Genomic DNA, 15,656 nt, shown 5'->3' on the forward strand with positions numbered 1-15,656 from the left:
AGCAAAACATGAAGATTCTGAAATTAAGCCAGTTTTTACAGAATAATGTACAGGATTTTGAAACATCAAATAAAAAATGATTTTTTTCTATTTTTGATTCTGTAACACATATGTAAAATCTAACATACATTTTAATGTTTAGTTGTTCTTTCAAACAAACATATTCTCTTTAAAAATTCTTTGTTGGCAATTGTGTCTTTTCTTAATAGGATGTGTCACATATAAATGGGAAATCGTTTGCAATTTTAAAAATAGGTTATAGATAGGAAAGTCTATCTGGCTTCTTCCACAAGGTTTGGGAGAATCTTTAGCTATGGGTAGATCAATCCCTGCTGTACTGAACCCTGACATATGCTTCTTGGAGTTGGCCATAAGAGGAGCAGGCTTTTGGTATATGGGTGTCTGCAATCAGAGCAGCCACTCTTGAGAGTGATGTCAAGGTATTTTTGTCTGAAACCACTGGTTCATTTCTTTGTTCATGGTATCTTAGCATCTATGTCATGGACTCTCATTATCAGTCCCAGTGGCATTTCCTTGTACCTGTGTTTCACTTGCCGTTGAGAACCTCCCAAAGTAAATTTGGATTATACATACAATCCATATTTTCATCCCAAGCATATTTACTATCCACATTTAATAAAAGTTTCCAGTTCTCCATGTGATACAATATCAGGTAATAAGTTAATTACATTAATATAATCTATGTAAATTATAATTTAATTGAAATTTTAATAAACTTCATTGATTTTCAGTGGTGAGAGATATAATCTATTAAAAACTACTTTCTCCATTTGCAATGCTAACTTACTGAAAATAGCGTGTAAGTATCCATTTCTACCTTTGAGTCCCTTAAGTATCAGAGATTCTATACTTGCAGCCACTGAACTATTCCAGTACCATCTTTTTATAGATAAAACCTGAAGCCGAGAGAGAAGAAACCGGTTCATTGAACAAATATGTGTTTGCTTCTTAGGTTGGTTGGTAGGCGCTATGCTAAGTACTAGGTATATTACGATGGTTAAAACTAACGTGGCTTCATGCTCATGGATGTGTCAGTCTAGAGAGGAAAATAGATATTAAGCAATAAACAGAAATAGATATCTAATTTCACATTGGGGATAAGTGCTATAAAGGGGAAAACCTAGTGTGCCAGCAGGGAATGTGAATATGAATATGGAGACAGATTTAGGTTGGGCTCTGAGGAAAGACCTCTGTGAAGTGATATTTAAGCTGTGACTTGAATTTATTCTAGGAAGGAATCAATCCAGGCAGAAGGAAGTGCATGTGGAAAGATGTTTAGGTTTGAACAGCAGGAAGGCACAAGTGCCTAGAGCTTAATGGGTTAGGGACAGGGTAAATTGAGGTCATGGAATGGTAGGCAGGAGCCAGATGGTGCAAAGCCCTCCTCCAGGTCATGCTAAAGGCCTGGCATTTTATTGTAAATGAAATGGGAAGCTATTAAAGGGTTTAAGCAGGAGAGTGGCATGATCTAATTTATATTATAAAATATTACCTTGATTGTAGAATGGTTTAGAATGGAATAGGGTAAGAGTGGTAGTGAGAGGCTATTGGTGGAATCCAGCCACGAGCTCTTGATGGTGTGCACCAAGGCGGTGGCAGGGGATGGAGAGGAGCAAAGAATTGAGATTAGGTCCCAGATTTCTGGTTCCTCCTTGTCCATGCATCCCACTGCCCCACACTGCCTGGTCTGAACTTGCCAGGGTTGAGGCTGATGGGTGTGTTCTTGAAGCTCTAAAGTGTTCTTTTGCAGATAGTATTATTACCAATTGAACTCACTCTGCTTGACTCTGCGAATTTTTCTTGGTGGGTGGTGTAAAAAATAAAAAGGTGAGAGACAAAAATAGCATTTTACAACAATAGTATTTGACCTGCAGGTAATTTATATTTGTCATGAGTGAGGGAATTCCCCAGGCTTGCCAATCTGGATAAACAGATCTCTGAGATACAGGACAGTTTCAGGACAGGTCCAACATTTCTGCAGCTCCTCCGATGTCAGGAAACTGTCATGCCTTTGCTCTCCCAGACAATATGTCCTGTTCATTTATTTCTGGTGCCAAAATATGTGTCTGTGAAAAAAGAGACTAACTGAGAAGATTTTTCTATGCCAAGTGAGGATGGTTTTATTACAGAAGATTTTCTGTGTGCATAGGAGTATCTACATTACCACCACCTCCATTGCCTTTTTTTGTACTAGGAGGCCAAAAACCATGTTTTCAACTCCAATTTTATGTTTATTGTTTCTTTCTGGCCCCTTGTTTCATAAATTTTTACAATTTTTGTGGGTTGATCCTGGTTAGGGAAGAAGAGAGATGTATCAACATGTTAGACTTCTTCAAAGGACGATTAATGATTAGCAGTGAGAAAGTGAAAAGAGCAAAGAGATCTGGCTTCAACCCTGGCTCTGGCATTTATTAATTCTGTGATTTAGCACCAGTCACTTAACCTCTGTAAACCTCAGTTTCCTAATCCATTAAGAGAAGTCCAAGGATAGTGCCTGCCTTAAACTATTTCTGTCAGAATTCGGAGAGATATCCACGTAAAGTGCCTGGTATGTGGTAAGTACTTGGCATTTGCTATCTGTGAATGCAACTCAGGAAAATTTGCCCATTGCTACTGCTCTTCAGCATAGGTCTTCCTCTCCACTTTAATTGTGTATGAAGATACTTCATGTTTGAAGTATCTTGTGGCCTGCATTCTCCAGCAATTGTTCTTGAGCTGCCAAGGAAAGCTGTCGAGCTGAGATTTCAGATCCTTCTGCCTCTTCCTGTGCCGGTCGTGAGTCAGGTAATTGAAAGAAGACCCTGGCAGCTTCATGCAAGGTAGACATACTTTATTCTTCAGATGTGAGCTTCATAGACATGCTTTATTCCTCCAAGACAAGCTCAAGCTCTACTCCACTGACCCTCCATGCTCTGCCAACCTTCCAGGGCCTGCTTTCCTTCCATACTACGCTGACCAGCTAGCTGTTCATAGTAGTTACCTTTGTACTTTTAGTACAAAATAGTAGCCATAAGCCAAGCATTACATAATTACTACAATCATGCTGAATCAGTAAATGGGCACACATGTGCAATTACACTACTTTTTTAACTTGTTTCTAATGAATGTGCTGAATCTTGCCCATTTGTAACAGATGTAAGGCAAGAGAGCCTGACTAAAATTTTCTCCTTTCCTTACAGTAGCCATGTTCATTTCAGGTCTACTTCTCCATGTGATTATCTCAGAAAGACCAAAGAGTTGTGACACAAGATGTTGGCCAGAGTCAAACTCCCCTTCATGAACAGACATACTTAGAAAGGCAAGAAATCATTTGGCTTCCTTACCTTTCATGATGTTCTACATTTAAATGGGCTCCCTTAGGAGTCTAATGATGGATTTGAATTTAGGGAGGGAGAGGCTGAGCATCTTCTACAACTGAAAGGAGACTGCACATCTTGTCATGCTCTAACTTCCTGAGACTTTAGCATCTCAAGCACAGTCAGTTCTCAGACTGACTCATTTCTCTCTATCCCCATTACCACTGCCTACCTACAGCCCTTATTATATGGAATAGCTGCTGACTACAGCTACTGTGACCGCAGTACCATCCCACTCGAATTTAGTCTTCTCTATGGTTCCCCAATCTGGCTTTCTAAAATATCGCCCTCATAATTTTATCCCATGACTTAAAATCCTTCAGAGTTTCTCCATTGCCTAATGCACTGGGTCTCTGAAATGTATAGGGCAAGACAGTCCTTCAGCATGAGGAAAGAAACTGTTATAACTTTTGTTTGCATTTGGTATTGGTCCCATTTAAAAATTTTTACTTTAGTTTGTAATATACATGTAAGTTACAGAGTAGTACATAAATGTGACACAAATAAATATACAGAGGCTGTATGTAGATTTAAAATTTTTTATAGATAGGAATGTATAATCAAAAACGTTTGGAGCTCATTGGCTTAAAGGGTAAAGTAAAACTTAATATTAGCTTTGCTTAAGGATCCTCAAGTGTTTGGGGTCGTATTTCCTTTCTGCTGTCACCTCGAGCCACTGTAGGCACCCCCTTATTTCTCTACACCCTCACCATACCTTTTTGCTTCCTCAGTCCCAGAACGTGCAAAGCATGTGTGTCCCTCTGTGCTGTTGATCCTGCTGATGCTGCTCAGAGCAAAATCCTCCTTACTTATTCTAGGCTAAGTTTAAAATGGTGCTTCATCTTCAAAGCCTTTCTTAACCGCTTCTTGTCCCAAAACCCACCATTGCAGGTGAAATTAGCCTCCCCACGCTGTGATTCCGTGGCATTCTGTTTGTTCCTCTCTGACAGCACTTTTCATGTTCACTGCTGTAATGATTAGTTCTGTATGTGTCTCCCCAACAAGGCTGTGGGTGCCTTCGAGGCAGGAATTGGATCTTACTCATCTTCCTACCCGCACTAGCACATGTTGGAAGTCAATAAATGGTGTTTGAGTTATTTTAAATTTTCATGAGCATATTACAGTGAAGAATCTGGATGGGAGGGGGCTAATGTTATGGAAATAAAATTGGCTCAGTACAAAAATCCCGTCCTTATTGGCATTTCACATCTTAGCTCAGTTTTCCTGCCCTGCTTCTCCTGCCTTCCCCAGCTCATACTGCTTCCGTGAATACTCCAGAAAATTGTTTCTTTTCTTTTCACTTAGCTTCGAGGCAGCATGAAGGTTAAGGACCGCCTGTCTCAAGGTCACTTGATTCCCGTTGAAGTGTGAGGCAACTCAGGGCTTTGGAGACTGTATGGTTTATGGACAACACTGCTGTGCTTGTCAGACTGTGTTCAGTGTGGAGGGAAAAATGGAAAGAAACACACTGAAGACCAGAGGCATTATATTAAAAGGCTGTAAACAGCTCTTTCTTACAAATGAGAAGCTCCTCTGAAAATCACGGGGGACAATGGAAAATGCCAGATATAACTTCTTTCTTTCTTTCCTTCAGCGTACAAACAGTCCTCACCTACCCTGTGCTTGGCACTGTGTTAGGTGCTGGGATACTGCACAGGAGCTCATACATAGTTCAGGAGCAGAGACGGATCTGTAAGCAAGCAGCTGTAACAGAGTGTGGTAAGTCCTCTCCTCACCTGTGCATGAGGACGAGGACGCTCTGAAGAAGGAGTGATTAATTTTGCCTCAGGGAGTCAGGGAAGGCCCTGTGGAAGAAAGCTGAGTGTAGAAGATTGAGGAGTCCTGGGCAGAGGAGGAAGGCAGGGTTGTGTGTTCAGGCAGAGGGAGCTATAGAAACAAGGGTCTAGAGCAAGGGTCGGCAAACTCTTTCCATAAAGGGCCTCTTAGTAAATATTTTAGGCTTTGCAGACTATAGGGTGTCTGTTGCAGACACTCATCTCTGTTGATGTAGCATGAAAACAGCCATGGACAATGCATGAATAAATGGTCATGGCTGGGACAAATTATTGAAAAAATTGGTAACCACAGAGCTATAGTTTGTGGACTCTGGCCTAGAGGAAGGATCTTAAGAGAACCTCTACTCTAATCTAATTGTTCCTAATCTTTTTAAGTATTAGGATTTCTTTTCATTTGCTGTTTCCTGTGCCTAGAATGCTCTTCTTTCATGTGTAACTAGTGGTTTCCTCCCTCTGTTCATTCAGGTCTCTGTGATGTTATCCTCTAACCACTCTGTCCACAATAGCACATCCATCCCCTCCCTGCATGCTTTGTCCTTTGGTATTGTTTTATTTTTCAGTATCATAGCACTTATGCTAAGACTCTATTACATATTTTATTGCTTATTCTCTGTTACATTCCATGGTGTGCTGGAGCTGACTGTATTCATCTCTTCTCAGTTCCAACTCTATATTAAGTGATGTCGGGTGGTAGTTTTAAATAGGCCATAGTGGGAATATTTACACTGTGGAAATCAGCCTCATAGAAATCAGATTTTGGGTTTTCTTTTCTTTCCTTTTTTTGGGGGACAGGGGAGAGCTGGTTTACTAGCACACAACTGGTTATCTTCTGTGCCTTGAAGAAAAACTACCAGAAAGTCTGGTGATCAATACAAATTTGTTTTTTTGAATAAAATGTGCCATTAGAGGGCTGGCCCGTGGCTCACTTGGAAGAGTGTAGTGCTGATAACACCAGGGCCACGGGTTCAGATCGCTATATAGGGATGGCTGGTTAGCTCACTTTGGAGAGCATGGTGCTGACAACACCAAGTCAAGGGTTAAGATCCCCTTACCGGTCATCTTTTTTTTTAAAAAAAACGTGCCATTAGTAACTGTTGATTGAGAAAGCAGACAATCACTTACAGATGCAGAGTCCTCTTGGAATTGTTAGCATTTCATGGGGAGATCCGTGGTCCTCAAGTAGGTAAATGCTAATGGTGTTGATCACCTTCATTTGACCAATGGGGAGACTGAGAACTCGTGGCAGGACATGACTCTCTCTACTTCCAGAGAGCAGATTCTGCTAGGCCGTGATGACAAATCTCTAGCCTTATTTTTTCAGTTCTGCAGGGTGCTCTTTTAGGTCTGTTCACTGCAGTATACTGAATGAATGAGGGGCCTTAGGCCTGCTTCTGTTACTAAACAGCATGTATTTTTAATGAATTGCCATAGCTCATTATGGTTGTACTTTACTGCAGTGTTTTCAAATGTCTGGATAAGTTCTATCTTTTTTCAAGGGTCTTGCTGTATCTTATTTCTGATTTGTGTGGGACTTCGATTTATGGTATGTAAATGTGCCCCTGTCCATACCTTTTAGCTATAATTGGTCAGAAATGTATTTGTTTATGAACAATTTCCAACCCTAATAGCCTGATTTTGAAATCTGCAGCAGTATCATGCCCAGAGGCACTTGACAGGAATCACGTTTTACAGGCTTTTCAATCTCTGTTCCTTTAAGTGGACGATAAAGAGGACCTTAATAAAGAGGACCTATTTGTAAACCCACAGAGATTGGTTTTAAAAAAACCCATCAAACTACTCCACAATCCATGTTTAACATTTACAAAGAACTTTGCATTTTCAGGATGCCTGGTCAACAACCTATTCAATTCTCTGTCCTAAGCACAAACTAAGGAAAGAGAGTAGTGACATTGTTTTCAGTGGACCATCTGCCTCATCCCAAAGCTTTCCAGGACATCAGGGTTAAAGAGGACCTTGGATTGTCTTTCAGAAGGTCTCAGCTTTTGGAGATATCCATGTTGTTCACAGCTGCTCTGACCTGTAGTTTTTCTACTTCTCCCCAGTTTCTTATGCCCAGTGGTAGAAAACACCTCTTCCCTTAAGGTAAAGGTTCTCTCTTGGTATACAATTTATAGAAAGTTCTTTTTTATCTGCCTCCCTGTAACTTTCATCCATTGGCCCTGCCTCTGTCCCTGCAGAGCCACTCAGAACAAATTGGCTTCTTCTCACGTCTGTTGGCTCTCAAGAATGTGGAGACAGAGCTCACGTCCCCCTGAGTCTTCCCTTCTCCAGGCCGCACATCAGCTGTGCATTCAGCCATTCTTCACATGACAGTCCTTTGTACCCTCTTTATTTGGCTCTCTTTCTTCTAGATGTGTTCCAGTTTTGCCAGTGTTTTTCTTAAAGTGACTGAACAGTGCTGGAGAGTGGCTAGCACCATTGTCTTAAGCTAGATCTGCTTCTTCATTTATAGCTCTGTAACCTTGGATGAGTGATGTAATTTCTTTGAATTTCTGTAATCTCATCTGAAAAATGAGATAAGAGTATTTTACACATTCATTTGTTGTGAGTAGTAAATAAAACCACAATGAAATCATCAGGAGAGTGCCTGGTACAAAGGAGATGGGTTCAAAATATGGCCATTTTTACTAAAATAAATACTATAAATTCTTTAGATATGGCATCCATAGCAAAGTTTGCAACACTATTATAATACTTTTCATTTTAGATTAGAGTTTACATGGAGGCACTTTCTCTAAGTTTGAATACAAATGTTGAATAGGCTGGTTCTAGATAAATGCAACTCAATTTTAGTGGCAAATATTTTCTGTCTATTAATCACTAATCAATCCATCTATGTATTTCTTACACAGTTTTCTATAACCCCATTTCTTTATCACCCCACACGCCAATAACTGTGCACAACTAGGTGCTACTCCCCTCCTCTTTCTCCTCTTTTCTCTACCTTCTTGTTCTCCAACCCCCCAGTGTGCAAGAGATAAAGATTATGTCCTGGCTGCTCTTTGGAAAAGAAAGGATGATGTCTATTGGGTATGTAGGAGAGGAGTTCTTGCCCTAATTTATCCGTTTGCCAGATGAGTGGCCTTGGGCAAGACACTTTCCCTCTGAGCCTCAGTTGTGTTTTCTTTTTTATCTTTGAAGTCAACAAAGGAAGGTGTTAGATTCCAAGGTCCTTTCCATTTCTAAAGTCCATTCTAGTCTTTGTAATCCAGTATTCATCTTGAGATGTGTGATCGGCCCGATGGCTTGCTTCTGCTCTGGGTTCCCAGTGTAGTACCTAGGTAGCTGCTCCATCACACTTCCCTTCAAGCCAGCAGAAATGTCTAGATAGCTCCTACAGGTGTCAGCTTTTCTGAGTGGCTTTGAAGTCAAACCTTCTGTTGAAATTGCTGTATCATCCTGCGGGAAGCAATGTTGAACGTGAGTTCCTATCCTTTACCTTCTTTCTCACTTAATCTCTTTAAACATAAAATTTCTTATTTACTTTTTTGGCTATCATTATTATTTCTAATAAACCTTTTATTTTAGAATAGTTTTTAATTTACAGAGAAGTTAAAATAGTACAGAGATTTCCCATATACACTATACCCAGTTTCCCTCATTATCACCCAGTTTCCCTCATTAACATCTTATACTAGTATGGCATATTTGTCACAATTAAGAATTAATATTGATAAATTATTATTAACTGAAGTTTATACTTTATTCAGATTTTCTTTGTTTTTACCCGATGTTCTTTTTCAGTTTCAGGATCCCATCCAGAATACCACATTGCATTTAGTTGTCAGGTCTCCTTAGACTCCTCTTGTCTGTGACATTTTCTCTTTGATGACCTTGACTACTAGTCAAGCATTTTTGCATAAGGCTCTTCAATTGGGATTTGTCTGATGTCTTTCTCATGATTAGACTGAGGATGTGGGTTTTTCTGAGGAAGACCACAGAGTTAAAATGCCATTCTCATTATATCATATCAAGGGCACACACAAGGGTACTTCGAAATGTTCACGGAGAGATTCGTATTATCTTTTAATTCTATTTTCCACATACTTTTTGAAGTACCGTCAGACTATTGACATGATTTATGACTATTGATGTTAGCCTTGATCACCTTGCTGAAGTAGTGTGTTTTAAATCAGGTTTCTTCACTGTAAAATTACTTCCTCCCTCCCTTTCAATCTTGTCCCCTTTGGAAGGAAGTTACTGTGCATAGCCAATGGAAGTTCATTTCTTAGTAACCTCACTGTCCAAGGTAGGTATTTCTGATGGCTGTTGTCTTTCCTCCTCCAGTTATTCAGGGATGCAGCATTCTTCCATTCTGTAGCTCTGACGTCTCCTAGGGTTTTTTTCATCTCAATCCAGCCAGCATTAAAGAAAGGCGAATGTGGAGGAGAATGTTTGCTTTTAAAAGCCTTGGCCTGAAAATGGCACACATCACTTCCACTTATGTTTCATACGACACTCATTCATCTGCCAAACCTAACTGCTAGGGAGGCTAGGACATATGGTCTAGCTGGGTGCCCAGGAAAAGAAAAGGAAATGGATTTGAGTAAAATGCTAGCAGTATTTGTCACACCACTTTAGAGCACAAAAGATAACAAATCAACCTCTCCCCCTCTGCTATCTAATTATATAGCCATTATTTCATTTAAAAAAGAAAAAAAAAAATAATGGAAGAACATAATCTTAGAATCAAAGAGTCATGTAAATTTTAAAAGTTAAAAAACTTACTCAATTGACTTTATTTTTATTAATTTAACTGTTGGTCTGTGAACATTTGGTAAGAAAAGGCACTTGCATGGCAGCATTTGAGAACCTCCATCCTCTATCCTGCGTGTACTAGGCTGCATCGTTCCCAGAGTCTGCCATGTTTTTCTGTCTAGAATGCCTTTCTTTTGGTTTCTTGGCCTATGAAAAGCCTACTCATTCCTCAAGTGAGAGATGAGGTGCCTTCACCCAACCTCCAGACAGAATTAGTCTTTTGTTCCATGGTGCCATCATACAACTCTGCCTCACTCCCTTATTTAACAGCTGTCCCACACTAGTGATGTATGTACATACATTTCATGCATTAGACTGAGTGCTCTCCAAGGATAGTACAGGTTTTAGTCATCTCATAGGTTCCCAAGCATTGTCTGACTAATTACATGTGTTTTTTGAATATATCCAGGATGCTGGATGTGCTATAAAGTGTTCTCATTTCTTTTTAGCCCTTTCTTTAAAAAAAAATAGCAAAACATGTTCTTTTTTCTCCTGATTATAAACCAGATCTTCACTTGTGATAGCCAAGTGTTCACGGACAAGGTGATCTTGAGCAAGCCTGAAAAGGTGGGAAGGGCTTGATAGATGTTAATAGGGGTGTAGGATGTCAGGCAGGCTATACAGCTTTCAGTGACCCACCCCAGTCTCAGGGCATTTGTTCAATACATGGTCAGATCTCCTTTGAAAATTCTATAGTGCATTACGTTCACTTTCATAGATCATTATATAATTAAAACTCAAGACTCTGAGCTTTTCTGGCACTATTCTCAGTGGTGGGGATTGGTATACTAGTCTGATGCTCATTATCCTGAACAGGAGTTTCCAACCTGAATTCCCAGGGCCCCTACAGTGGGATAGCTTCACCATGGCAAAAGAAGTGTTTAATTACAGGTACAGAAAGAGAAGCATTAAGAAAACAAACAATCACTTTCAGGCTTTAATGACTAAGCTGCCGTGCATCTCATAATCAAAGAAAACATGACTTCTTAAAGTGAACTTATCAAGCTTATTAGAAATAAAATATGAATAAGACAGTTGTCTCTTTCCTTCTGTCTATTACTTTCTATTCTCTACTCTAAGCCCACTGTTTACTCTCATGGTTTTACAAGCTCAATTAATATTTTTCGAAAACAGAAATTAGGGCATTGCCCCATTTCCCCAAATATCTGTGACCAAGTCCTATGTGCAAAAGTCCAACAATAGACATATGTTATAGGGGGCAACTCATTCCCAAAGAGTTAAACACATTGAATTCTTAACTAGAATTCCCTTGTTGACTTAAATATCAATTAATGTATTTGGTTTGACACACAGGCCTACCATATAGCCTGACAGAAAAAAAGAGATTCTTAGTAAATATTGATAGAGTAAATGGGCGAAAGATAAAGTTGACTAGCATAAATTCAGTGAATGTCCTTCTGAGGATACCATGTTGCTACTTCAGCAATCATATGATTTCAATCTCTGCCTCAATTTTTATCACCCGAAGCAGCAGTTTTCTTTTTCTCCTCATTTTTATGAAATGATTAGGGCTATAAATGTACTAGAATAGTTAATTTTTGCCCAACACTAGAGACAGAAAATGGTGATGCTGTGGAAACTGATTGTTGCTGGCAGCCAGCACCACAATGAGAAAATATTTGTAGTAGCTGATGTTCAAAAAAATCCAAATGTGTTTGACGGTATTCATGTGTACAGAATTTTTAAGAGTTGAGGACGACTTTTAGTTTAAAATGTGTAGAGAAATATGTATGACTTGATTTTTTTTTTTTTTCTGGAGAAAAGAATTTTGTAGTATGGGGCTCCTCTCTGATGAGGTATTTAGTGAAGGTGAAATCTGCATTTTCACTTATTTTCCAGTGACATCTCATGGCCATAGGATTTTGGCTTTTGCCTGTGGTTTTCATCTAAGGTATTCATTTTGGCTGAACTTGATCAGAATTTCAAAACCCAGGAGTTTTTGAGAAATAGTTCACATCTAGTAGAAATAAAAGTCTTCCAGAGTCTGGTCATGACTGCTAGAGGCTTAGGAATTATGATGGCATTTTGGCCTAAACAGTGATTCTGGAGTGGGACCATAAGCTTGGTGGCATCTTGCAGTCAGACACTAGACACTTGAGTAAGGGAAGTAATCCACTTTTTAGCATGCCTCTGTATTTTCCTAATCATAATTAGCTTTTATTTATTTACTGTTGGTTTACTGCTGCAAAATATTATGCCTCTGTCTCTAGAAGGGAAATAAAAAGTATAGATGTGTTACTGAAATGCCCCCTTTCCAAATACTTATTTCAATATTTAAGCCATTGGCATTTATATATTTATTTGCAGAATGTTTTTAACAATTTACAAGTATGCATTTTTATAAACAAAATAACAATTTGAATAATTATTTTATTTTGTTTTGCAGAACCCCAGCTGAAAGGAATTGTGACAAGGTTATTCAGCCAGCAGGGATATTTCCTGCAGATGCACCCAGATGGTACCATTGACGGGACCAAAGACGAAAACAGCGACTACAGTAAGGAATATTAGCTTCTTGCAATCCTGTTACAAATCAATGTGTGGCCCAGAGTATCTTATATTTAAAACATGGCCAGGGTGCCTTTGGAACTGCTTAACTGTTAGTAAGCTATTGTATTCTTCTTGCTATGACTCTCTATAGCAAAGAGGTGGTATGGGAGAGAGGTTATGTACTAACTGAGAAGGTAGGAGGCTTGAAGGAATTCCAGTTGGTAAATGGACAATATCCTCCCATCAGTGTTTTCAGTTAGGATGATGATGAATACTCATAGGAACAATACAGACCTTCCAGCACAACATGGTATTTAAATCTTGGTACAAAATAATGAACAAATTCTAATAATTCTCAGAACATCATTTCTAGCAGACAAAATTACTTCTTAAGGTAAATATTGGATACATATATGTGTATGTTATATGTTATTTTATTCTGATTAAGGAGAAAATTACTGATTTTAAAATAAAAAATGTTTAAATATGGTGATGTTTTACAATATGTATAACAATAATAAGATAATAATGATGACAGACTTGAAATGGAAATTTTAAAAATAATTTTTTTGTAAAAAGCACAAAATATTAAAGATTAATAACAATATCCCTGGAAATAGTTTTTAACTCATTTAACTGTAGAGTTGACAAGTTCAATAACTAATTGCAATCATCAAGGTATGATAGAGTGTTTTTGCATTTTAGAAAAATTTTAAATACAAGCTTCAAAGGCAAGAATGATAGCTCTCATATCTTTCAACTTCTGGATAATCATATACAGATTTCTCAGAGCAGATTCATGTTATTCAAAAACTATGCAGGGTGCCATATTGTTTGCTAAAGTTTGTCTCTATTCACTCCTAAATCTTTGGTGTTGGACACACAGTAAATACTCATTAAATATCGTTCAGTTGAGTTGTGACTCTGATGGATGTGATTTTGTGGTCAGAATGACAATCTACCAAACTTCATAAGGTAATGCAGGAAGCCTGTTATTTTATAGTGGAACATCTTCTAAATTAGCAAAGATTTGAGGAAAGATTCATAATCCCTAAAGTATGAAAATGCTCTTGTCCACCCCTTCTAAATCATTCTTTGTTCACTACATATTGCACGTTACAAAATATGAATTAGATAAAGAAAAGATTTTATTGTAAAGAATTTCATCCTGATGTTCTTGCTCTCAGTTTTTTGCAAAGTAGTTGGTTAGCTTATTGTGGTTTTCATTGTCAGTTTATGTTTGTGTGAATGCATTCTTTAAAGGATTCAAGAATTCGGTGCAGTACAGAAGAATGAGGATGCTTTTCTCCTCATGTAGGATCATCATCTTCTGCATCTGTACTTGAATGTACATTTAGTGTGGCTGCAAGTAAAGATGGTCCCCAGTGCTTTCCATCTTTCCTTCTTAGATCCATCACCTGTGCTAACTCTGAGATATCTCTAGATCTCAGTTTCTTTTTCTATAAAATGAGGTGGCTGGAGATAACAATCTCAGCATCCTCTTTCAGTACCACCCACCCAACTTAAAGAGAATTCAAAATTATAAATTATGAGTCTTTTGGGGGGGGTAGTCGGCATGGGGTTCTGAACCTGTGACTTTGAGGTTTTATAAGGCTGCACTCTAACCAACTGAGCTAAACGGCCAGCCCAAAATTATAAATTGATGAAGATGGATTCAATCCCCAAGTAAGCCAAATAGCCATACTCACTTCTACTGGGTACCAACTTAACTTATCCAGCTGTTCTGCAGATGCATAAGTGACAGTTATCACGGGGTGGGGGTACAAGGATGGGAATGCCAGTGTGGTGTCAAATGAACAAAAATTCTTCCATTGTTGTTTCTACAAAAATAATTGGAAGTGATTGCTGTGCAGATGCTGGGTCAATTAATAGTATAAATCCATGCCCATATGTACATACATACATACATACATACATAGACACATACCTGAACACATTTACTTCATGAAGGTACTTTAAAAATTTTCATAGAAAAATGAAATTAAAAGGTAATATGAGTCCTTCCATGAACTTTTTGAAGACCCCCTTGTAAAACAAAATATATATATTATAAATAAAAATATATATTATAAATATAAATATATATTATATATAAAATATGTATACTTTATATAAAATATATACAAAATGCATTTCATCCATATACAAAATATATATTATATATATAAATATATATCATCATGCATTATGCAAACCACACACACAAACACACACACACTCAGTGGGTCATGCATATTGTCAAATCTGCCTACTCTGTATTCCCTAGTACTTTTAGAAACTGAACTCACAAATTTAAATTATTTAATATTTTATTAAGATAAACTACTACACAGACTTTTTGATAAGCTGTTATTAAAAATAGTTAATAATGTATGAAATATAAAAACTAATATAAATTCATCTGGATAACCACCACCAGCTTAAAAAGTAATTAAAAATATCAATACATTTGAACCCCTTGTGTATTCTCTCTGATAGAATCCTGCTTTCCTTCATTACCAGACATAATAATTCTCCTAAATTTGCATAAACTGCATTTATTTCTATGCAGTTTAAAAAATATTATATATAAATATATGAATACTTAAATCATTCATTATATTGCTTTGCATACTTTTAAACTTTTTATCAGTGAAAGCATTATCATTTTTTTAAATGTACTTTTACTCCCAATGTTATGGTAGTAAGGTTCATATATGGTAACATATTTGCTTTATTTCATTCGTTTTTGTAAAATATTCCATGGTAAGAATATACCAAAACATATTTATTCATTTTCCTTTTGGTGAATAATTATCATTTCTATTTTAAGGCAATTACAAGAAGTGATGCTAAGATTTTTCTTATAGATGTTAAAGAGTCCGTTCCACAACCATCTGACATGCATATTGTTGCTGTTTATTTGTTTATTTTTGATTGTCTTCCCCAGGAGAATGTAAGCTCCACAAGCGAAGAGATTTTGTTCTGCTATTTCTTGGATCTTTAGAACCTGGAGTGGTCTCTAATATCTAATAAGCACTCAATACAAGTTGAATGAATGAGTGAACTGATACCTCCTAGTGAATATGTGCAAATGTTTCTCTAGGTCATCAGCTGAGTACTTCTGCCCACCCACATATTTTTAACTTTTTCTCTGGGAATCATTTTAGACCTCAGAAAAATTAGAAAGTTA

At 37.7% G+C, this 15,656-nt stretch overlaps 1 protein-coding gene across 1 annotated transcript in view; it reads left to right on the forward strand.

Annotated features, from left to right (window-relative positions):
* LOC103597289 (fibroblast growth factor 12) overlaps positions 1–15,656 on the forward strand; it is a gene marked incomplete at its 3' end in the record, with an annotated part of 82,675 nt that overhangs the window by 39,621 nt on the left and 27,398 nt on the right. The window contains exon 2 of the mRNA XM_008581109.1: positions 12,360–12,470. Within this exon, the coding sequence (XP_008579331.1) occupies positions 12,360–12,470 (111 nt within the window). The remainder of the gene's footprint in view (positions 1–12,359; positions 12,471–15,656) is intronic.

The sequence above is a fragment of the Galeopterus variegatus genome, unplaced genomic scaffold, assembly GCF_000696425.1.
Source record: "Galeopterus variegatus unplaced genomic scaffold, G_variegatus-3.0.2 Scaffold2268, whole genome shotgun sequence".
NCBI classification, from domain to species: domain Eukaryota; kingdom Metazoa; phylum Chordata; class Mammalia; order Dermoptera; family Cynocephalidae; genus Galeopterus; species Galeopterus variegatus.